Consider the following 24,866-nt stretch of genomic DNA (forward strand, 5'->3'; position numbering starts at 1 on the left):
CTCCACTGTCTGCACCTTCCTTCTATCAACCGCAATTTCCATCGCCTCCCTTTGGCCCTCCACTACGTTTAGTCTTCCATCCAATCTTCCCTCCACCACTGGTCTCACTCCTCTCTATCTATCCGGTAGGTCAAACCAATTGATAGGTTCCTAAATTGGGAACCTAATCAAGAACTCTCTTCCTCACAGAAAAAGACGCAGAGAAAAAAAGAAATTGAATTTTATTAATAGTAAGAATCATGGAAACAGAGGCTTAACCCTCTTCACATGTCAATACTTGTCAACACATCAATTCATCCAAAAGTCCCTTCTAACTATACAATTAATCTATTTATACGATCCTCTCCCTTCTACCCCAATCCCCTTTCCCCTTATTCTATATTGTAACACCTAACCCAGGGAAAAAAAATGAGTACAAATTTTATATCTGCTCTTGGTGTTCCGACTGCATCTGTTGCATTTGTTGCTCTGGTTGTTTTGGCTGTTGTTCTTGTTGCTGCTGCAGCTTCAATTTTTTCTACGGTACTGTATTAATTCAGATATTGAGATATTAAAAAAAATCAAATATACATGAAACAAACCTTCAAACGGTTTTGTATTTCGCTAAGTTCCGCCTGAGGAATATTCATTGCCTTTTGAATTGTAGAATCTAAAAACAATTTAAAATAAGATAGTCATATTACTTAAACAAAAGCAATATTAATGAAAAATAAATAATAATACATACTTAATCCTAAAGAGTTAATCGCCAACTCAAATTGGGAATCCATGTCTGTGGTCCACTCTTTCTTTTTTGAAGAAGATTCTTCTTCTTTCTTTTCATTTAGGGCTTTGGCATTTATTTGTGACATCTTGCCTCCGCCATTATAGTTGGGTCAGTCTACGCATCCACTATAGCATTTGCAGGGTTTGTGTATGTTGAAACTACACATTGTTAAGAAAAAGACCAAAATTTCAAATTGAATGATAAGAAAAAAAATAAAGATTTATTGTGATAATTTGATAAATAATACTATCGTTTGTACAAAATAGAGGTGTTCTTGGATAACTCTGTATCAATGTAGTTCTCGAAGAATTTATGAACCTTAGTGTCAGGATCAATCAGAGTCACCTTGATAATACGAGGTTCAACCATAAAATCCTAACAACAAAATTTGGGAACAAGTCTGCATAGATGAAAGAAGATGAAGGATATCAACTAGTGGAAAGTGATGCCTTTAAAATTTATTCAATTGCAGGATCTAAAGTCTACTATACGCTCATGTGAATGTTTGAACAGAAAATGTGTGTTTGTCCATGATTTTACTATAATGTTAGTCAAAGACCAATTCTAGTTATCTTTATCATATTTATTTCAAATCTTATATTTGTATGTCTTAATACGTCTTAAATTTGTACGTACGTCTTCAATTTGTAGGTATATCTAGGTCTTAAATTTGTACGTATGTCTTAAATTTGTACGTCTTAAATTCTATGTCATTTATCCAAATTGCACCTGCTGCTCTGGTTGTTCTGACGGCTCTTCTTGTTGCTGCTGCAGCTTCAATTTTTTTCTACGATACTGTGAATTAAATTTGTTAATAATAATTCAGATATTAAGATACTAAAAAAAATCAAATATACATGAAACAAACCTTCTTTTTTGCTTATTTAATGAATCCTCTCTTCAATTACCTGCACATTTAACATAGCAATTTTATCCGTTTGACTTGTTCCATGTCATTGTTTAAGTATTGAACTTGTCATGATTTCTTGCTTTGAACTAGTGAGATTATTGAAATACACATGTACGAAAATAGCCTTGTACTTGTTAATCACTAAAAAGTTTGTATTTGGCTAAATTACACCTGAGGAATATTCATTGCTTTCTGAATAGTAGCATCTAAAAACAATTGAAAATAAGACAGTCACATTACTTAAACAAAAGTCGTATTAATGAAAAATAAATAATAATGCATATTTAATCCTAAAGAGTTAATCGCCAACTCAAATTGGGAATCCATGTCTGTGGTCCACTCTTTCTTTTTAAATCTTAAATTTGTACGTTGTTAAATTCTATGCCATTTATCCAAATTGAAATCAAATGTTTTCATCAGTAATTGATAGTTCAGATCTTCTGGTCTACTAGAAGAGAAAAAACTCAGTTTGGTTTTGATGAGAGTGATGTGGGTCAAGATATCGAACAGGGAGTAAAGCAAAGGATTGGTGAACTTGGGAGCGTGACCGGGCAATGACAGCAACAGCGACGAACGACGGTGGCAGCAATGACGGGACACGCGACAGCGGCAACAAACAGCGTGCGACGAAGACAAGAACAAGAACGGTCCCGTCGAAAAACCCTAACAACAAAAAAACCCAGACCAAAACCTGGAAGATAGAGAACAATGTGCAGACGGAGAAACGGGAAGATATAAGCGTGAGCGCGAAAAATTTGTTTATACTTATTAAGTATATTGTGCAATTGAGCGCGGAAAAATACTTTAATAATTATTAAGTATACATATTTCTTTACTCGATCAATGTCAAAAGCCACAACACAACCTTTGAAACCTTTTCTCGGTCATGGAATGCGAGACAATGTGGGAAGACGAAAAATTCCAACCTTTGAAAAGCCTCAACCTTACAAAATCATCAACCTTCGACGAGCAACAATGGTGAATGCTAGAGAGACGAACGAAAAAGAGAAGATGAGAGGGCAACATGAGAAAGAGTTCAAGGAAAAACGCCAATGCAAAAGTTCAAGGAAAACCACGGAAAACATTTGGGTTTCTCTCTCTTTGCCTTCCCCTTCCAAAAATAACCCCAATGTTATATTCCCCAACCATAAAATTCAAATTGAAAAACACCAATGGACAACCGCCACGTGCGTTGTCAAAATTGTGTCAAAGAAACGTTGTTAAAGTAGCAAATAAGAAAGAACCCTGTCAAATGTAAAAAAATTTACAGTGTATCAAAGTATTTTTTTTCTTTTAAACATTGTAACAATTTTTCTCTCTTTGCCTTCCCCTTCCAAAAATAACCCCAACGTTATATTCCCCAATCATAAAATTCAAATTGAAAAGCACCACTAACTGCCACGTGCGTTGTCAAAACTGGGTCAAAGAAACTTTGTTAAAGTAGCTTTTTTGTTCTTTAAAGTAATGGTATTATGACATACTTTTACATTCATTTGACAAACAATATAAAGGTAAAATAATTATAAAAGTATAAACTTTTGTATTTTAAAAAAAATAAATAAGAAAGAACCCTGTCAAATGTAAAAAAATTTACAGTGTATCAAAGTATTTTTTTCTTTTAAACATTGTAACGGTTTTTGTCTCATTTTTTAAAATTTCTATTTTATTTTTCTCCCATTAATACTTTTTCCCTTATGTAAAGTAGTGTTCTTTTTTAGGTTACTTTATCTCTGCAATACAAATGCATGTCGTCACTCTTATGTTTTTGCTCGTATACAAATTCACTTCTCCAAACCTATTTTTAGACCTCAAAAAATATAAGTCTAATTATTTTGAAATAAGTCTTCCATGTTTGAAAATTGTTCCCAGATGGAGATGTTTATGTAATTTTCAAAAAGGTTAAATATGCTTTTAGTTCCTGAAGTTTCACTGATTTTTGGTTTTAGTCCCTGCATCAAACATTGATGGCATTTCATCCTCTTAGTATGAAAATATGTATTTTTAGTCCCTAAAAATAGACGACGTCAATTTTTCTGTGATGTATTCTTCCACTTTCACTAACCATTGCCTTCCACGTTGGTGTTTTTTTCTTCCTATTGTTTTTTTTGTATTCTCTAAAAAAAATTTTAACCCCTTTCTCGTTCCCGCGAGAGGAAGAGGCATTCACCCTCTGCAGCGCGACAGGAAAATAGTGAATCCAAAACAAAAGCCAAGCTCGTCATGATAGTAACCTCTTGCCCCGAATTCAAAACTCATCACCACTTTGCTTTTTGTATACACCTACAGTGGAAGCTGCAGTGGTCGAAGAGAAGATCCCTAGGGTTTTCATTGAGTTTTTTAATCACATCGCAATGAGATAGAGAGAAAAGTGTTCAAATGGAATAGAATAGATACTCCGTAATCATCAATCATCAATCCAACCTTGCCAATTAACTGCACTGTATTTTTGTTTGTTTGGGTCGAAGCTCGTTAGATAATAGAAGAAGGCATTGCAGAAAGGAAAGGAAAAGAAGACAAAAGGAAAGGAGCAGAGAAAAAAAAAAGGAAAATCCAAAAACTAGAGTTTGTTTTAAAAAAGAAAAATATAGAATCAAATCCCATTCAACCAAACTCCTCTGGAACACATCGATCTCATTCGATGAAAAAGATTCAAAAACATTCACTGAGAATGAGAATCAAATCGTCTAGATAAATCTGTATAATTCAGATCTCTTAATAGAATATATTCCCCAGGGAAGTATCAACTCTCCAATCCAAGTTTCAAATCATGTGAAACCCTAAATAAAATACAAAAACACACATAAATAATAATGATTGGAATACGGTGCTCCAAAGACCAATCGCAGCGGAAGAGGGAAAGAGCTTCTCGCACTGAACCGAAGAGGAGAAAAAGGTTTTCATTGTTGATGGCTCGCGGTGGCTGTGACTTTGGGCATTGGCGGCGTTGTGGCTTGAGTCTCGGACAGTTGGGCTCACTCTAGACGGAGATCGACGGCGGAGGGAGAAAGCTTCTCCGATCCGAGACACCGAGACTGGCAGACAGTCCGTCGTGAGGCCGGTCGGATGGCACGGTGGGTGTCGGAGGGGAACGGTGGCAGGCGGCGTTCCAAGGAGGCAAACCCCAGCCCTAGGATAGTTTGAGGAGAAAGAGACCTTGGGTCTCTGTTTGTCTCGAGGCAGAGGAAAATGTTGAGATGGTTTGGAAATTGGGGTCCTCTAAGGGCACAGTGAAGACGTGGCATGAAGTGCACAGTAAAAACGTGGCAGGGTCGTTAGCCATATCATAGAAAAATTGACGCGGTCTATTTTTAGGGACTAAAAATACATGTTTACATACTAAGAGGATGAAATGCCATCAATGTTTGATGCAGGGACTAAAACCAAAAATCAGTGAAACTTCAGGGACTAAAAACATATTTAACCCTTTTCAAAACTGGTAGATTTTAAAAGGTTTAATAGCCAATTTTGTCCTCAGTTTCGTTGACAAATCTCAATTTAGTCCCTCGTTTCAAAAGTGATTGAAATGGGTCCTTACTTTCAAAATTTTGAGTCAAATTAGTCCCTTCGGTCAAATAGAAACAAACAACGTTAATGCTTGATGATTTGGCAGAATAGATATTATTTTATAGATATATCTATAAAATAATATCTCTTATGTTAAATCATTAAACCCTTAAGACTATTTGTTTCTGTTTAACAAAAGGGACTAATTTGACTCAAAATTTTGAAAGTGGGGATCCATTTCAAACACTTTTAAAACGAGGAACTAAATTGAGATTTGTCAACGAAACTGGAGACAAAATTGGCTATTAAACCATTTTAAAATGAAGAAAAAATGTATCAGAAAAATTTTAGAAAGAAATTTGTAAAAGAACAAGACTGAGCAAAGCATTGCTGGGGTATTTGAAAATGACTTAAAAGTGTGACACACGAAAATATCACTTCAACGCAAAAATCTTAGCCACTTCTACTAGTGTTGCCAAAAACATCCAATTCACCATTTGTTGAAAGTGTTATTAACTTTTGCATTTTTTTTTTATATTTTTTATAAACATATATGAATCTAATTTTACATTTTTAATAACCTTCTGTTTATATATATTAAAAAAATTATATTATGCACTAACTATATTTAACTTCATTGATTAAACTTGTGATTAGTTAGCAAAGTTCAGTTGAAAGAGGTGAAGATAATTAATAAGTACACTAGTATTCTATAACCTGAATGTTGTTTATGGTATTATGATAGAGACACCCATGCCCTACAATTTTTGAATTTGAATTTTCTGCAGAGATAATGATAATGTTCCTCTATTAAAATATATTAAAAATTAGGAATAGTAGAAGAATAATAGAAAAAATCAGAAAGAATCTACACAAGAATCTATGCTCCAATTTTTTCCCAAGCTAGTAATATACTTTTAACAGTTTTCATTTCTATTTTTTAAGATGCATTTGGATTGCCATCTCAAATACTTGTATACAATAAATAACTTTTAACATGCAAATTAATATACCAAATGACATTTCTCAGTTTCAAGAAAAATATATTTTAATATATTGCTTATTGTAAGTAAAGAGGTAGATGAATTTTTTGTTTCTTTAGGTTTTTTCACAAAAAGAAACAAGAAATAAGTACGGATATAAATAAATATATAAAGTGGGCTTTTACACCACAAATGTAAACAAATAATATGAGTTAATAGTTGTCGATTGCTAAACCTAAAATTCAAGCAACCTTTAAAATAACAAGGTAAAAGCCCTACACAACAAAAATAACTATGGTAATAATCTATCAATGAACTGAACGAAGTCTGTTACTTGAGAATAATGTCAGCATAAATTGTGATAAACCAAAATATCAGCTTACAACACTTTCAGGTTACTAGAATATTGTTTCTCAGAAATACTTTCCTAAAGCTGGTGGCTACTATCCTTGCATTGAGATGACACCGGCAAATTCTGCAGGGCCACACTCTTCAGACTTCTTGTTAAGGTTGTATGGTGCTGCACTCGTCACCCTGCAAAACCAAACACACAAACCTCATAAATAATTTCATGTAGTCTTCGTTACACTAACTGCAAGGTTAAGCTAGGAGCGCATATAACAAGGCTACATATCTTAAACTCAAAGCAGAAGCACACTCTTGTATTATCAGTACTCAGTATCTTAAATTATACAAGCCTATAAACTCAAGTGATGCTTGCAAGTTTTCGCGAGTACAGGATGGAATAAGGGATCAATTGAAATAAGGCCAATGAATGTTTTCTCCTTACAATTAGATTGATTCAATCAGCGAAATAAATATCATAGTAAATGGTTGCAATTGCAAGTGTAAAATTTCAATATAAGCAACTTTTTCTGAGAAACAAAATCAAAGTTATTACACTTAATAAAAAGAAAGAATTGATGGAGGAAAGATTAGATTTGCTTTTCATTCACATTCATAATAAATTACTCGTTTTCCATTCATCTGATTACCGTTAAACCAAACAAATTCTGGGGGGAGAGCACCACCACACAATTAGAAAGTCCATGTAGTATAGTCATTGAACCAGATGTTTAACAGTCCAAGGATGATAAGCATGATTTCCTTATGTCAAGAAATATATTACGTCCACCCAAGTAAGAATGCATATAAACTAACCTTTCTTTGCGCTTTTCTAAAAATCTAGCCAAGGATGCTTTCCTAGCCTGAGGTACAGCTGCATAACATAACAGATGGTTTGTAGAAATCATTAAACTGAAACAGGTGTAATGGTCAAACACAGATAATATCAAGACCATCATTAATGTATAAGTCTACAAGACCATCGAGACCACACAAATGAAGATGAACTAAAGAAACATATCGTCTGCAAAAAGTGTGAGAAATGATATCATCAACATACCTGATGTCAACATAGTGGCTGCACTGACTACCTTTGGAGGCTCCACATTGCTAACAGGAGTGGTGGGAACTCCAGTTGTTTTAGCAGCAAGAAATTCATCAGTGCTGGTTGAGCCACTCCCTGATTGTGCTCCAGTATGTGAAGAAACAGATATAGGGCTTGAAAGGCCAGAGCCGGGTGGCGAATTTGCAGGTTGAGTCGCAGGAACACCGTCGCCAGCAGCCAACTTCGAGACTGGCATGTGAACTTTTGGCTGGACCATGCTAGGAGCTACAGATACGCTACTGCCAGCCAACAACATGATAGCTTGAGCCTGCAAAAAAATGGCCCCGTTTAAAAGCTTAACACAATAAAGGCTTGATCAATAGATAATACACGATACTGTTTACCTTTTCAGCAGAGATATCATCAAAGACTTTGACAGTTCCCCCATAGAAGATGGTAAGCTGGGCAGAAGGCGGAGATGGTCTCATACTGTTACTTAAAAACAACATAAATCAAAAACAGAAACAAACTTGTATACTGTCACACGATTCAATTGAAGGGTAAAAACTAAAATTACCATGGTTCAACCATTCCAGCAACAGCACCAGCGTTGGGAATAACTAAATGGGGCACAGAAACAGGTATTCCCCCAAGTAATGGCTGCTTCACACCAGTGCCATTCATATTCTGGCCACTAGTGGCAAAATGATTATTCAGGAATGGATTCCCCATGGAAACTGAAATTGCTTGATTGGGAACAGAAAACATCTTCACATCATGAGGACGATGCACAGAATTCACATCATGTTGTACTGGAAATGGAGTCAGGGAAAAATGATGACCACCTTGCCCATCGTGATTGAAAGATTTCTGAATAGTTATAATAACAAACAATCAATGGATGAAAAGGCAAAAAAGACATCAGCTGATACTGGAGTTTAGATGTTGAAACACCAGGCACGAGAAGTTGCACAACAATCACATGTTAGGTTCTGATCCAAAAGGGCTTAGGACAGCCATAAGCAAAAGCAGAATTTTTATAAATTTTTACATGAAACAGAAGGAGAAAGACATCATATTATCGTAGTTGACTTAAATTAAATTACAAATAATAATGCCCAAAAAACAAATATACCTCTTTTAATTTAATTTAAGGTAGCATCTAACCTGGGTGTCACCGGCAGAGCGTTTGTGACTAGACTCAATTGCATCTTGACTTAAGATAGATAAAAGACCAGCTGTTATGGGACCAGACAACATCTTCTTAGTCTTATCATCTTGAGAAGCCTTGAAAGACATCAAATGTGGAATGGCGGATACTTTGTTCGAAAAAGGCCACTGTGCGATGGAACCCTTTGTGAAGCCTACACATACCCACCACAAAAATAGCCATCAACATAAGCTAGGCATACTTTAAACCTGAGTTAATTGGCCAATAGACCTTAAGCGATAAAACAAAAACAGATATTAAAACAAGTAGCACAATTAGGACCTAATGGCCTATGTGCAAATCTCTCTACTTATCTTTGTTTAGAAGCACACCCAAATTAACAAAACCGGTAAGAACTTGATAGCGATTTCTTTCCCCAAATTGAAAATTTCACAAAGCACTCATACAGTACTTTAAATATATAAACAAAAGTAAGTCACAGCTTAATTATTTGCACTAGTAAAATCTAACTCCTGAATTTCTAATAAACAAGGAAACTTTTGAACCAGACAGAGAAAAACTTACCAAGTTAAAAAAAGCGCAAAAAAGAAAAAGAAAAACTATTATAACCAAGCAAATCTATGAACAAGAAAATAACTTTTTAACATAAATCAACCCACATGCAGGCAATCAAAGAGTAAGAAGAATTGAATCAGAAATTGAAAAAAGAAGCCCGGAGGATAATTCACAAGGGGTGGAACTTTGCAAGAAAGCAATGAAATATACAAATTTAAAAATGGAAGAAAAAGTTGAAACATGCCAGACTCTTCGTAGCCATCAACGTTGATCTCCTCCTTCACAGCAGTGGGTGGTTCTTTCGAGTTGAGTCCCATGAAATCTCTCTCCATTTCAGAGACAAAAAGCACAACCCAGTGAAATTTTAGAAAAAATAAAATTCTTCTTCCTTGGAAAACAAAAGGGAAGAAGCAGCTCTTGTTCCTTACTCACAATAACAAGAACAATAACAAGAGACAGAGAAACAAAGAAGAAGAAGAAAGTAAAAGGTTTCAACTACATCAGAAAAAAGGAAGTCCAATGGGGTAGTGTTTCACACGAGTTTCGTGAGATCTTAACCGTTAAATCGTATGTTACAAGAAAAGAAAAGACTGGTCATAAAAGGAGATTGGTTTACCGGTAATCCGGTGGAGTGACTGGATAAACAGGTAAAAGACCACGTGCGAAATTCTTGCATTGATTATCAGAAATAAGCAACTACGAGACTTTGTCGGTGACAGTAGTGTTATGTACTGACACCTGGTGAAATAGCGCACGTGTGTACGACACGCAACGGGGCGACTTTAACTCGTGTCACTGCAGCGAAGAATAAAGTAATAAGTATTCTTTCTCTTCTGCTTTCATTGATTCTTGTGGTTTACTCATATGTTCAGAGAAAATCTTATAATTATTGTAACCAAAAGAAAACAATATCATAAATCCGTGATGTAAATTCTCCAAATTTGGTAATTAGTTATTGAATTTTATGTAATATTACATCAAATTTAAAACCTAATTAATGCTATTTAAAATAGTGAAGTCAACCATATCGGGGAGTGAGCTCATTTAATGCACAACTACTGTTTCTTTTTATTATTCTTTCATTCAACAGTGAAAGAAAGATTGATACTTTATTTCATTTATTAAATGAATCACAGGCCAAAATTGTTGCTAATTTTATTTCAGAAACAGGGGTAAGAAAAATAAATGAAGTCTAATTTCATAAAACATAAATATAAACTTTTATTACTCAATTAATTGAGACAACTTTATTTACAATTTTAAAGAAGAAAATGTTACTTTTTCAAGATTTTTGTGAATAAAGAAAGTTCAAAAGAGTACCACAGATAGTATAAAATTTAGTGAACTAGAAAAGGTTTTCAAAAGAAAATTTTAATTTTTCAAATTTAAGGATTAAAAATTAAAATTAATTCAATTTTATAAAATGAGTTTGTAAGTAAAATTTCCAATCACTTATATAATATAACATTAATAAGCGGTTTGAAAATAGAAATTTAATAAATAACAAATTTTCTGATAATAACTAATATAATAAATTTAAAAAATATAAATATATTAAGATATATTTTAATTTATAATTTTAATACCAAGAGCTGAATTTTGAATCTAATTTCTTGTAAAATCGTTTTATATATATTTGACATGAAATATCAACAAATATTTATTTTTAAATCAACACAACTATCATGCATTTTTTATATATATATACTGGGAGAAGAATGGACCTAAGTGGAATTTCTTGTATATATAGTTTCTAAATTGCATTTAGGTAATGTTACGAGAAAGAAAAAAGATTTTCAGGATTACTTTGTCTTTTGCGTACAAATTTTATTTAGTTTAATATGTCATTATAATAGTAAATATATGTTTATATTTTAATATATAAGATATAATATATAATGAGTTATATATGAAGATGTATATACTATAATATTAATGGGTAATTTAATTTTGAGGAGCATAATATGTATAATAAATAATCAATCATTTGTAAAGTTTATTAAAATATATTTTAGAACCCAACAACATTAAAAAAAGTTAGAATTATAAAAGAAAACTGTGTCCATGCATTGCTTTGGACAAAAGAAACACCAAATCATTACCAAGTTCAACAATTGCTTGTTAAACAAATTTCACAATATTTGATAAGATATTAAATTTAACATGCTGAATCATATATTTAATAATACTATCTTACATATTCTTAGGTATACCTTCACATTAACCTATAACTCCTCTTATGACCATATTGGATGTTACACAGGTAAAGCTACTAAAATAATTTATTTATAAATTAAAAATAAAAACTTTATATTATATTGTGACAATTTTTATTTTTTTTTCATAAAGTGCATGTGTACATTGATATATGTGTTTTGATGCATTATGTTAAGTATAAATAAATTATCGCCTAAGTGGACAGATCCACACCACTTTTTTTTTATTTTTTTTATATTTTCAACTCCGCCATGTGAGTTTAGTTTATATAGAATGTGAAAATGTATAGTTATATATTTATGAATTAGCTCAATGTAAATTATATATAAAGTTATAATAATAAGTGAAGAGTATAAATTATGAATGAAAAAAAAAATGTTTCCATCTCCATGATTGTAAATATTTTACTATTTTCTTTTTTACAAATTATTACGTATAAGATATTAAAAGTAATAATTATTTTATATACGTTACTAAACAAATATATATATATATATATATATATATATATATATATATATATATATTTTGATGCCGTGTGACTTATTTTCATGTAATTGTTTATAAGCAAAGCAAATGTGACAAATGACTAAAACAATGGGAAGGAAACCATGTGCAGCGGTCCCACGTTGTCCTCACCAAGGCTAAATAAATAAGTCATTCCTTTATTTTAAAATTTATTTAATAAAAATATCCAAATTATATTTAGCCATCATTATGCTACAAATAACAATAGGACACTTGTCACCTTTATATTATATATATATATATATATATATATATATATATATTTTAATTATGGATTAAATATGTTTTTTTTTAATTTTCAATAAAAATTAAAATTAGTCTTGATTTAATCATTTAACTTTAAAAACACATTAATTTAATTAATTCAAGCTTAAAAATGAAAGATCAGATAAATTCAAAATTTTAAAAAGAAACTAATTTTAATTTTAATTAAAAAACCAAAAACACATTTATTATTGATTTTTAAGGATTGTTTTATTCCTTACATAATTCAAATAATATCGTATTATTTAATAAAATATATGATAGTACAACTTCTCAATTTGAAAATAATCATATAATTCATAACTTTTATCCTTACAAGATTATTTATTTTTTGTTTTTAAAAGTTAGAATACTTTAATATCATAATGGAAATGCGAACAAATATGTATTATACACGTTTCCTTTGTATATACAACAAAATCTTAGACTGTATAGATTAGTCCATAAAATTAAGGTATATATCCAATTTTAATTTCTATTATAAAAAAATGACTATATTTAATTTGGTTGTTTAATGATTTTTATGAATTAGAAATATGGGTATACAAATAGTAATGTTAAAATCTGGTTTGACATATAAGGCATAAAAATATAAAAGATGGAAAAGGCACACTAAAAAACAAAGTAGAGAAAACAAAACATATCCTATCTATAAAACTAAGGTTGCATAATTATTTTGAAGAATAACAAAAATAATCACAACCACATGAATGATTGATGTTGATTTCCGACATTTTAAAATTATTAAAAAGAATTAAAAATATTTTTATTTATTTTTAATAATGTGGTGTCACTTTCACTAAAGATGGAAAGAATCTTTCATCGTCCGTTGGCATAACGTGAATATATATAAATATAAATGTGTATGAGTTGACACACACATTAATGAAATAAATAATAAAATACCTTTTTTTCTTTTCACGTTCTTTCATTTGTAATTAAACCCATGACTTAAAAGTATATTCTCTTCCGTCACTTTGATTTCGAACTTTTTCTTCTTTTCAAGGAAATGAATAAACAAAGATTTGAGAATTAATTTCAAATAAAATAAATCATTTAAGACTTTTTTTTTTTACTTACGTTTCTCATTAATAAAATAAAAATGTTTTAGCTGTAAAAAAGTAATGATATTTGAAAAGATTTAAACATATTTGAGAAAAAAAATATTTTGACAGTTATTTTATCTTTTATTATTTTGATTGTAAAATTTATATAAATTCGAACGAAATGAAAAGTTGTATTTTTTAAAATTAAATAATTTATATATGGAATTCTTTTATCTAAAACCCTTTTAAACCTTAAATTCCTTGATGTTAATGCAGATTTAATCCTATACAACTCATCATGTATAAGAAGAATTCCCAACACGTTTTTTCCTTATATACTTTGAATACTTTATTTAGCTTGTCAACTACTCCATTTCCTCACCAACCTTCTAATATAAGTTTTTTAATATACAATTATACAATTGACGTTTTAAAACAAAAGCAAGACATTTTAAAAATATTTCATTTTAATGTTGATTAATGAGAATAATTTTGTTCAACATATATGTTATTCTCAAAAGAATATTAATATCATCATCCATTTATTTAAGAAATCTACCATTATCATTGGTCACTAAATGAAATAGTTCATTAACTTACCATTGGTGTTGACTAATGACGATGGTCACAAATGACTGCTATTAATTTGGCTAATTAATAGTAAGATTAAGGGTTAGTGAATGGTAAGAATTTAAGTTTAATTTAATTTTACAAAATCAGATGTTTCCATCTATTTATAAATTAATGTTATTTTTAGTTGATGTTTAATTTTTAACTATTAAGATATCAATTTAATTTAATAAAACTCATATAAAGTTAACCACCTTGAATTTAAAGAGAACCTGTCTATTTGTTGTACCTATTAGTTAGAATGCAATAAAAAATTATAAATTTTTTTCAATTAAGTTTATATTTATCTCTCATATTATAAATTTAAGTATAAGTTGTGAGTTTTCTCTATATAAATATAAAAAGAAATTGAAAAATATATAAAAGTAATATTTAAAAATTTATTATTTTAAGATTTTAAGTTGAATTTAGTATTATAATTTATCATGAGTTGTGTTCATAGATATCAAATTTTCTTCACGTATCTTCTTAAATAATATATAAAAAGGTAGGAAACTAAAAAGACAAAAAAAAAAAAAGCTACATATTTAGAAAAAACATAAAATTATTTTTTAAACTCATTTTTATAAAAGTAAATCCACCAGTGTTTCAAATGCTAATATTGTCTAATATACAAGGAGTTAAGAAGAACAAAGCTAACATGTGGGTGGAAAAGCAATGTTAGTTTGGAAGAGTTTTTTTTTTTTCTTTTTTAATTTAGGATTGTAAGACCTAGAAAATATATATACTATTAAGGATTATATAATAATGCATATTGTGAATACAAGTTAAAAATTTGGGGTTTAGTAGTTTGCCAATTCCAGCTGTTTAGTTTTTATTACATATATTATATAACCTGTAAATGTAATGTTTTATATAATTGGAACGGAAAGGGTTTATATTATATGAAATAATATATAGTATAACATAATACGTATTGCATATTGTATATTAAGCTTGATGAATGAATCATACCGTGGTGGGTTGCTAAAACAAAAGTTTAAGCTAGACACTTATACATATATATACATATATATATATATATATATATATATATANATATATATATATATATATATATATATATATATATATATATATATAAAAGTTAGTAAAAAGATTTTTGTTTTTATCTGGCCTTAGGTGATGTTTTTCTTTTATTGATACATAATATATTTATAGCTTGTATCTGAATTTGGAAATTTTAGTTTTAACGTGTTTTAATAAATATAGATAGATAAAAATATAAGAGGGTATGACAATTATAAAAGTAGTATATCATATGATTTTATATGAACTAATGCCTTGTGCTGAGGTCATTTGTGTTTTTGAATTGATGAATGAGACCATTTGTGCGTTGAAGTGTAAAACAAGTACTATAAATGATGGTTAGAATGTTAGTTAAAGGATCTAATGTGATTTTCATATTATTCACTTTTGTGAATTGTGATTATAAGATTGAATATCATAATTAAAATTATTATTACTTTTAATTGTTTTTGTTCTTAAAATTGATAGTATTGAATAATATAGGTAGAAGTTAAGAATAGGAAAGCTAAGAGGTGGTTGGGAAGGGAATGATTGTTTGGCAGACTTTTTGAATTTAGGGTTAGTATTTGAGATAGAAGTGGAGATGCATATGACATTAATAAAGCTCAGTTACTCCAATCATTTGCTTTGGTCTTCATCACTTTTCCATAATAAATAGTGTTTTACTAACTCCTTGCAGATAGCATGTATATATAAATATTTAGAGAAAGTGTGTCCCGCCATCCACGTGAAGAATTGAATGAATGTATGGGCGTTCATGTGTTTGTCTGCGGATTCAAAAAAGAAAGAAAAAAAGGGATAAAACAGAGCAAAAGCAGATGTAATCTAGGACTGTCTCACTCTAAAGTTAGTGGCAAATGGCCTGTCCCAATTATTGATGGATGCAGAGAATCAATCCACAACAACAAACTCTGTATGTTAATACTTTCTTTAAAAAAATTATGCATATGTTTGAAAAATAGAATCTTGAATTTAACATACAGCTGGTATTCCAAAACCTTCTACCATTAAAGCACGGGAAAACCCTATAATTGCTTCATCACAGTGATTTATTTGTACTGAGATATATCAAAGTATGACAGTTTAATTGAAAATTGTCAACTAAAAATGAGTATAAAAATTTGTATATATGTCCACAGCAATTAAAAGAACCCTGGAAAGAACAAAAATATTGTTCATACAAAGCTAATTTCTTAACTATTAACAAGTGGTTCACTGATTTCAAGCAATTCGTTTTTGAGACCTGTGAAAACAACAGAATCTGTTTCCAAGGGCTTGAACTTAATTAGAGCTGAAGGTACCAGGTCCTCTTCCTCTATTGTTTTAGGATTTTCCCCTGCTTTTGGAAAATGAGGGATCACACGCCGTTGGACAATTACAGGATGCATTAGCTCAAATTCCAAACCTTCTTCCTTTAGTGCTGAGCTGACAAACTATTACAACATGTCAAAATAGAAAACTGCTCAGTTGCTGACTTAAAATAAACAGAAAGACAAAACATCTGGGGAACGAAAACAGAACAAATGGTCAAAATCCATTCAAAATGTGCTACAGGCGTTTACCTACCATGAAAAATAGGCCATGTTATCCAACTAAAGACGTGTGCGTAAATTGCAATCGTAAAAATCTAATTGTAACTTTAACACGTCAGCTCTTTTAAGCTTTTAAGTTAAGGTGTGCGTCCTCTTGCATGGAGAGGAACAAATCCTAGCTTACTGCTACTAGCCCATCAAAAACATGAAGCGGAGAACAATTTTATTGCAATGAATAAATTCCATGATTGAGTGCAAACACAAATATAAAAAATACATTACCCATGTTTTGCAATAATATGCATTAATGAAACTTGTACGTTCCAATGAATAATTTTCATGGTTGAGTTCAAAAGAGAGCTCTAAATTAGATTACTATTGTTTTGCTATAGTACTGTATCAGTGAGACACTGCAATCATCTAATTGTAAATTTCAAAATGTTGACCGGGAGACTCCTGCGTTCCAACAAACAATTTCCCAGGTTGAGTTGAAAACAGAGCTCCAAATTAGATTACTGGTTATGATTGTCAGAATGCCTAAAATCCTTTGTCAGAAGCAATCAAGTTACACATGACACAGCAAAATTTGCTTCGCTGTTTCTAAGAGAAGTTTGATGCCGAGCAGTAACGTTACATTTATCTAAACGTTTCATGTCAAGCAGTTAAGTGACATCTATCTAAGATACCAGTGTGAATCATTTAGAACCAGAAGTAAAGCTAACTTGATACATTACCATATCGCTACATGGACAAACAAAGTCTAGGTCAAAACAAATGAAAAAAATTGAACAAATCCAGTAAGCAAAGGACAAACCTCGTAGAGAGCAGTGGTTGGTTCCCACGGAGCAAATACAGCTTGAAGTACAACTCCATCGGGAAATTGAATTCTGATTATAGTTTTTGTGTATCTCTTCCTGGAAGCTTTTGCTTGTTTTTCTTTAAGTGACTTGGGGATTAAAAGCTGAGAATCTGCAAGCTTTTTTCTCCTTAACTCAGCTTCTCTTCTCACCTCTTCGGATGAAAGGCTATAGAAGGAATCTGGTAGCTCAATTTTAGCTGCAACACTTTCAGGAACAGCAAAGAAGACCTTCACCTATAAGAGCCATTTTAAATGGGAAAAAACAGCGTATTCAATCTAAAATTAGTCCATTACGACTATATTATTGTTAAAAGTCCTAAAGCGCCAAACTAACAAGAAAGTGATGGTACATAAATAGAGCTTTGCAGAATAATAACTAATGCACATATGGAAGTACTTGAACAATACGTAGAATTCACACACAGTTAACAGATTCCGCAACTGTTTTATATATGCTAGTGATTAACAAAGTATATCCTTCTTTAAGTTAGGGTTTTCTGTCTCTCTGCCTTTCCTCTTTAAGTAAACAGATAGAAAACTAAAACAAAGACTGAAAATTACTGGCATTCAAGTCAGCAGGTTATCGCACGCACTCCAAAAGCTATATTAGCTTGGAATTATAGGGCTAACAAACGGAGAAAAAGAAAAAAATTAAAGAAGTTCTATGAGGCTTCACAAAAAACATTTTGGATCCTATTTGTCCATGCCTGACTTAAAATCAAATTACAAATATAGCATGCAATATATACACACAGTAAATTTCAACCTTGCATAAATTAAAACTGATGCAATCCGTTTTGAATCACAATAGATACAAACTCAAAAAGTAAAATATTTAAACATCGACTTTTCATTTTTGAAATATTGTATTAGGAAGGGATTCTCTGGGGGTGTTTAAATTTGGGCACCATTATAATAGCTTGCCCAATTTAGTAGTCTTGCTTAACCTTTTCTGATTATGAAATTAAATTTTTTAACGAAGACTGTGGATTATTGTTCTCTGCCTTCTGCTTACTCTATCAACCTCATGATAAAAATTAATTAAACAGGAAGATAACGACCTAGTTATCAATCCAAATTTTCAGAATGTCCATATAACCATAAACTACAGCTTAAAACAACCTGCAATTCACTAAGGCCCTGACTTTTACGTCCAGAAACACAAGCAAAGACTATAACAAAGAAATCTTAGGTTACAACTTGATGCATGAAAGTTAGAGTTTGACACCAAATTCAATGGAAATGATTAGTTAATGACATTACACGCTTCATATCCTTTTCTTAACTCCGCTGTTTGATGTTCCTAATCCAGTTAATAAGATTAAAACCAAGCAGCGGCTTTCTAGATCCTCAATATATTCTATTCCCAAACACAGTTTCCAGCCAGAATACGAATTGAAAACAGAGCAATAAATCGATAATGTCTAGACTTAAATGCAAGACACACTGTTAAAAGAAAATGAGATACCGTTTAATGGACTTAGTTTATCCATAGCGCCATTTCAGAGGCATTATCAACACAACTTTACCTGTCTGTCGACTGGCTTTCGCTCGATCTTCACAGCCGTCTGCGCAGAATTTGCAGACGCCGAATCCTCTCTCTTTGGAGATGCTTGCTGCACAAGTTGTGATTCCAGTAACGCAATTGCCTTCTTGATGAATTTTATCTGCTCCTCTCTGGGAACCTCCATCACTGCCCATGTCTCTCCATTCTCCTCCCTGAGTTCAAACCCCAGAAAACTGAGCAACTCAACGCCCCCAGCAACGTCACCAACAGCCTCTTTTATCTTGGGATTACTCATCCTGATCCTCCTAAACTTCACATTCTCAGGTTCCCTACCAATATTCCTCAACAGTCTGAGAACAATATCAACCGATCCCTCAGATGGATTCCCCGAAACGTAAGTCCCAACACAAACCTCCAATTCACCATCAGTGTTAGACCCAATCTCACTCTCTGAAACCCCGTTTCCACCATCACCTATAGGCTCACGCTCAACAAGGTTACTCAAACAACCATCCACGTGTTCAGAGACAGCTTCTTCGGACCCGAAAGGTTGTTTACAAACGGGACATTCAAACACGTTCAGTGAATACCCATTTTGAGATCTGTTAGAATTAGTGACCAAAGAATCAAACGGGTCAAACCCATCACCATCTTTGCGAGGCTTCTCGGTACTCCTACTGGGCTCCGTATTGTGGGGCGAGGGTTTGGGATTGGTTGAAGTGGGTTTGGGATTGGTCGAGGAAGGTTTGGAATTAGGGTTGAGCGAAGGAATGGGGCGAGGGGTAGGATTGGAATTGGCGGGTGTAGAAGAAGAACCGAGGACTCTACCTTGGCCCTTGAATTTTCCAGATGATGAAGAAGAGAATTGATTGTTCATTTTCTTCATGAACCCTTTAACCTTGTCTTTCATGTCGCCCATGGCTGAAAACCAAAATTCTATGGAATACAGTAACAGATCAAAGGGAAGGGTTAAAAGAAGAGATCAGTGGGTTGAAATCGCGTAAATTTACGGTGAATTTTGGAGAGATTGAATATAAAAGATACACAACTAATCAAGAAACTAAACAAGTATTAGTGGGTACAAGGAAGAGGATAAGAAGAAAAACGAAAAGAGAAACCAAAAAAATAGAATCTTGCAAGAAAACACAGAAGAGAAGAATGTGCAGGGGTTGACTTCACACCCTTTTAACTTTATGAGGAAACTTGTCCAATAAGGTTGAGCCACCTCATAAACATCAATTTCTCAGACATTCGCCCTATTTTTATTTATTATTATTTTTCTCAGTGTTAGGGGTCTCTCAATAAAAGATAATCGCGTTTAAGTGACTTTTAGACATAAATTAATTTTCCGCTTTGCAACAACTGGATGTTTGAATCAAAGGAGACAGAAAACTTGAAGTTAAAAGTGTTCATTCAATTAAAATAATTATATGTTACTTGTTTCAGACACATGGTTACATAAACTTACATATATGACTTATCCAATCTAAAATGTTTTCCTTGGATAGTTAATTAATTCACTTCGTTGAAGAAATTGATTAATTTATTTAGTACTAATGTAATGACATACTTTTATTTTATTTTATATTGATTTAATTATTTTTTTTTTTTGGACGGTGATGTATGTGCTGTTTTACCTTTTTAATTATTAGAAATTTAAATAGTCAAATTAGGAGCATCATATACTTAAATTAATTGTTTGTTTTAATTTTATGAACTTTATATGTTACCTACATTAAATATTTGTTTCAAATTTCAGATAATTAAAGTAAATGTTTAACTCAATTTATAAGTTTTATATTTGGCATGCATATTAATAATTGAAACTTTAACTGAAATAGTAATTTCAATTCAATTAATATATATATATATATATATATATATATATATATATATATATTATATAATATAAATGTTTTCTTAAAATTTCAAAATTTTAAAAGATGTTATAAATTCGTTCTTCAAAATTCAAAAATTAAAAAAAAATGATAATCAAATTTGTTATATCTTGTTATCTAAAAAGTATGCAATGTGTTCTTAAAATTGAGTATGCTAAATGTTCAAAACTGATGACTTAAAATTTTCATTTTCATATTTTCAAATTTGTTATAAATGATTTCTTAACATGTTAAACTTAGAGAAAAATATAAATATCTTGTTGGAACGGAACCGAATCAAATTAAGTAATTGCCTTCCAATTTACTAATTATAATTATTTAAAAAATACGCAACATTTTCTCTAATTTAAGCTATTAAAATGTTATAAATACATTCTTCAAACTAGAATGATTTCCGTTAAATTAGTAACTATTTTTTAATTATCTTTAGTTCACGAATGTCTTGTAAAAGTAAACGAAGTTTATGTTTTATTGTTTGTTTATTCTATTTAACTGCAAAACATTTTTTACAAGCTATAAGCTTTGTTTGATTTTGTAAATAGTCTTCGTAAATAATCTCAATACTTCCAACGATTAGTCTTTAACCCAAAACATGCTCTGGTTCACCAAAAATAAATTACTGAACATAAGAAAGGTTCAATTACCATGTGTTGAACATATGGGCATCAAGCACCATTCACGCCAAAACAAGAAATAACAAATCTTGGGCTGAAAACTTAGGGCATCTCTCCCTGAGATTTTTTAGGAAGGTTCTTTCAAGTTAAACAGTATTGCTTGCTGGGTACATAACATCAATATGTTTATGCAAACAACGTTATATATATAAAAGCAAGAATGAATATGCAAGTTAATTATGTAATCTACAAAATTAAATTATGGAAAAAAAGTATGAATGCTTTAAAAGTGTTGATGAAAAAAGATTCCAAAAAATGCAGAGTAACTTATTCAAATTTGATATATGGTAACTAAACATATATCAAATTTGAATAATCTAACCATTGGTTAGATTGTTGAGCATAGCATTTAAGAAGCTTTTGGCGGAAGACAACTAAAGATATGGAAAAGCAATATATTAAAGAAAATAAAGCAGAGGAAAATAGCAGAGCATTACAGTTAACATGTCAAAGCACTTTAACAGAACGAGATTCTGCATGTTGCCTCACCTTCAGGATTAGAATATATCCACTTGGTAAAAAATGGGAACAAGGACGCAAAATAACAATGCATGCCAAACCATGTTAGCAATTAACATTAAGCAGCTTATACCAAAACGGAATTTAGAGTTAAAATAAAACTAACACCAGAACAAAATTTGGTTTAGCAGATAATAGAGTGGTATATTCAAAAATGGGGATATAGCTCATTACGTCTTCAATCTTAAAATCTCTACAAAACAAAAATTCGAGAGCTAAAACTTGAAGCCTACATAGAATTTGAGTATAACGAATACTAACATTCTTTAGGGTCATGCGAGGTTCAATCATTGCAATGTTAGAGATCACATTCCTAATTTAAGAGCTCTCGGCACTTGAAAAAGAGAATTTGATAGCAAGATGGTAGAACTCCTTATACGTCACCGAATTCAATCAATCAAAATCCAACTTCAGCTGCACATGTTGTTGAACAAAAATTAACAAATTCAGGTTTGACACTTGACAGTTTTCGTTTTATCACACTCCAATTGACGTGTTGTAACGTACAATGTGCATAAATTCCCATGGCAACAAACAGCAATAACAATTGATAATAACGCGCATAATCAAATTAAGCACGCATTTCAGATAACACCGGAGAATAATCGAAATCACGCTTTCCTACGATACAAGAGAGGGACGAGGTAGACGCGATTGGATCCCGCAGCGGAAAAATAAGAAAATCCCCAAAAGAAACCCTAGGCGGCGAAAGTAGAAGTTGCATAGAAAAAAGTAACACTAGAATAAACTCAATAACTGTCTCGGTGCAAACACGGATTTAGAAATAAAAAAAGAAATCGACGTAAACGAATTCTTCCCCGCAGAAGTAGAAGGCAGAACAAGAGGAGACATATTTGTGAGGGATGGAATAACAGACTTATCTGCGGTCGCTTCAGTCGCGATTCTTCAAGCGTTCGAGGCGCTGGTTGAGTTGTTCAATCTTGACGACGAGGTTGGTGACGGAGTAGAGGAGCCAGTAGAAGAGGAGGGCGGAGGCGATGAGAAGGGCGTTGCGCTGACTCTTCATGATGGATTTCTGGTGGCGGAGGTGTTCGGAGGGGGTGCAGGATTCACCCTCGCAGCTGGGGCGAGTCTCATACTTCCAGTAAATGTCCATGAGGAGGAAGAGGCAGAAGGGGACGACCGAGAGGAACGGCTTCAGCAGGTTGCGGGTGACCGCGATCAGACCTTTGCGGAGGGCATCGAGGCCGGGGATCGTGAGGAGAATAACCATTATGGCCTCTGCGGCGGCAGCGTAGCCTAACACAACCCACTCTAGCGCCATGAGATTAGATCTCAGCTTCTGATGATGCTTCTTCTTCTTTCTTCTTTCTTCCTTTACAATTCCAATGAAAGAGGTGCTTCTTCCACGAACAGACACGCAAATTAAGCTTTTTATAGCCCACCGTTTCGCATTTCCATTCAACTCCCAGCAGACACGTGCTTCACACGTCACACACCACCCTCCCCTAAGTAACCCACTTCTTCCCTGACCCGTAAATCACTGAGGCCTCAATTTCAGAATGTCTTTTACTTACTACACCCCGTGTTTCCTCCTTATACTCCCAGTCTTTTTAAATACTCACTTTACCCTTTGCTCTCCACTTCTCTCGCTTACACCTCGTCCATTGTATTGTAATTGGAGATTGTTGCTTTATAGACAATCAAGTTATTTTTAAAGTAATATTTTTTAATGGATTCAACGTAGATAAAAAATTTCACAGTTTAGAAGAGTAGCGGATGCATTATAGTTTTTGTAAGATGTAATTATATTATTGTATTGTATATATTCAAGTTATCTTTAGACTCTGGAATAGTAGTTTTTAGTCGAATACATGTTAGTCTATTAAGATGACATATATTTGGTCTTATTAGTCTACAATGACATTTAATTAATTGTATTATTCATAATTAATTATGATAATTTGAAATTAACAAGTAATTAATCACATGGTTTTGACCTATTTAAGTAAGAAATCATGAACAATAGTATAAATAACACATTTTATGAGGTATATTAATTATGTTTATTAGTTATCACATTTATTATTATTTGGCGTACTCAGTTGACTTAACATTGAAATATTTATGCAAATATAACCCTTATCCGAATTAAGGAGAACAAATATTCTTAGAAAGGACGAGTACTCCTAAAGTTAATGGTTTGAAGTGTTTGAAGTGATTTTAGAGTTTCCACATGATATATTTGGTCTTGTAAGAACAATTAACGTCCACCATGATGTCCAAATCCACGACCATAAGGTCAAAAGCCTTGGTCTACATAATGGTCGCTATAAATGTCATTCGTGCAACTCTTGTGTTAGGAGATTGATAATAAACAAAAGCCCATGTACTTTGTTAGTAAAACCCTTCAAGATGTTGAAATTATGTACTAGATGGTGGAGAATGTGATGTTATTTATTGTCACGATAATGAGGCCAAGGCCTTGTTTTCGAAGTCATACAGTATTTTTCAAGACTAACTACCTATTGCAGAAGTTTGACCTAGTAGGATAAATGTCATCACACCTGTGGAGTTGTCATAATTCAACATTCATTATGAACCGAGAGGGCAAATAAAAGCGTCCTATCTGGAGAACTTTACTAATGAGTTACAAGGTATTCATATACCAGAAGACGAGTGGTAAATGTTATATGTAGACGGTTCTTTCAATTTGAAGGGGAGGTAAAAACTATTATAATCTTTGAACAAGCAAATGATGTATTGATAGAAAAGTCATTACAGTTCAACTTTAAGACATCCAACAATCAAACCAAATATGAAATTATCGTAGCCAGTCTTACTTTAGTTAGAGAAGTGGGAATAAATTGAACAATATGCCAAACCGATTTCCAGCTCACACTAATACACTTGACATAGGACT

The 24,866-nt window shown here is 32.0% G+C and overlaps 3 protein-coding genes across 4 annotated transcripts; all 3 read right to left on the minus strand.

Annotated features, from left to right (window-relative positions):
• Positions 1-6,308: 6,308 nt before the first annotated feature.
• LOC106769287 (protein TIFY 6B) lies at positions 6,309-9,853 on the minus strand. Of its 2 annotated transcripts, none has more exons than XM_014654842.2 (7): positions 9,524-9,853; positions 8,721-8,917; positions 8,131-8,423; positions 7,958-8,048; positions 7,569-7,881; positions 7,325-7,382; positions 6,309-6,697 (listed from the first exon to the last, which is right to left on the minus strand). In XM_014654842.2, the coding sequence occupies exons 1-7, from the start codon at positions 9,609-9,611 to the stop codon at positions 6,607-6,609; spliced, it is 1,131 nt and encodes a 376-aa protein (XP_014510328.1). In that variant the 5' UTR covers positions 9,612-9,853; the 3' UTR covers positions 6,309-6,606. The 2 variants fall into 2 exon arrangements, with proteins under 2 accessions (XP_014510328.1, XP_014510329.1); XM_014654843.2 differs by having other exon boundaries at positions 7,958-8,042; positions 9,524-9,852.
• A 6,227-nt stretch (positions 9,854-16,080) lies between these two features.
• On the minus strand, positions 16,081-20,372 carry LOC106769406 (plant UBX domain-containing protein 2). The gene is made up of 3 exons (XM_014655015.2): positions 18,914-20,372; positions 17,340-17,618; positions 16,081-16,426 (listed from the first exon to the last, which is right to left on the minus strand). The coding sequence occupies exons 1-3, from the start codon at positions 19,808-19,810 to the stop codon at positions 16,187-16,189; spliced, it is 1,416 nt and encodes a 471-aa protein (XP_014510501.1). The 5' UTR covers positions 19,811-20,372; the 3' UTR covers positions 16,081-16,186.
• A 2,135-nt stretch (positions 20,373-22,507) lies between these two features.
• Positions 22,508-23,371, minus strand: LOC106767004. Its single transcript, XM_014651812.2, has one exon. The coding sequence runs from the start codon at positions 23,265-23,267 to the stop codon at positions 22,875-22,877; it is 393 nt and encodes a 130-aa protein (XP_014507298.1). The 5' UTR covers positions 23,268-23,371; the 3' UTR covers positions 22,508-22,874.
• Positions 23,372-24,866: the final 1,495 nt, after the last annotated feature.

The sequence above is a fragment of the Vigna radiata genome, chromosome 7 (assembly GCF_000741045.1).
Source record: "Vigna radiata var. radiata cultivar VC1973A chromosome 7, Vradiata_ver6, whole genome shotgun sequence".
Classification (NCBI taxonomy): Eukaryota; Viridiplantae; Streptophyta; class Magnoliopsida; order Fabales; family Fabaceae; genus Vigna; species Vigna radiata.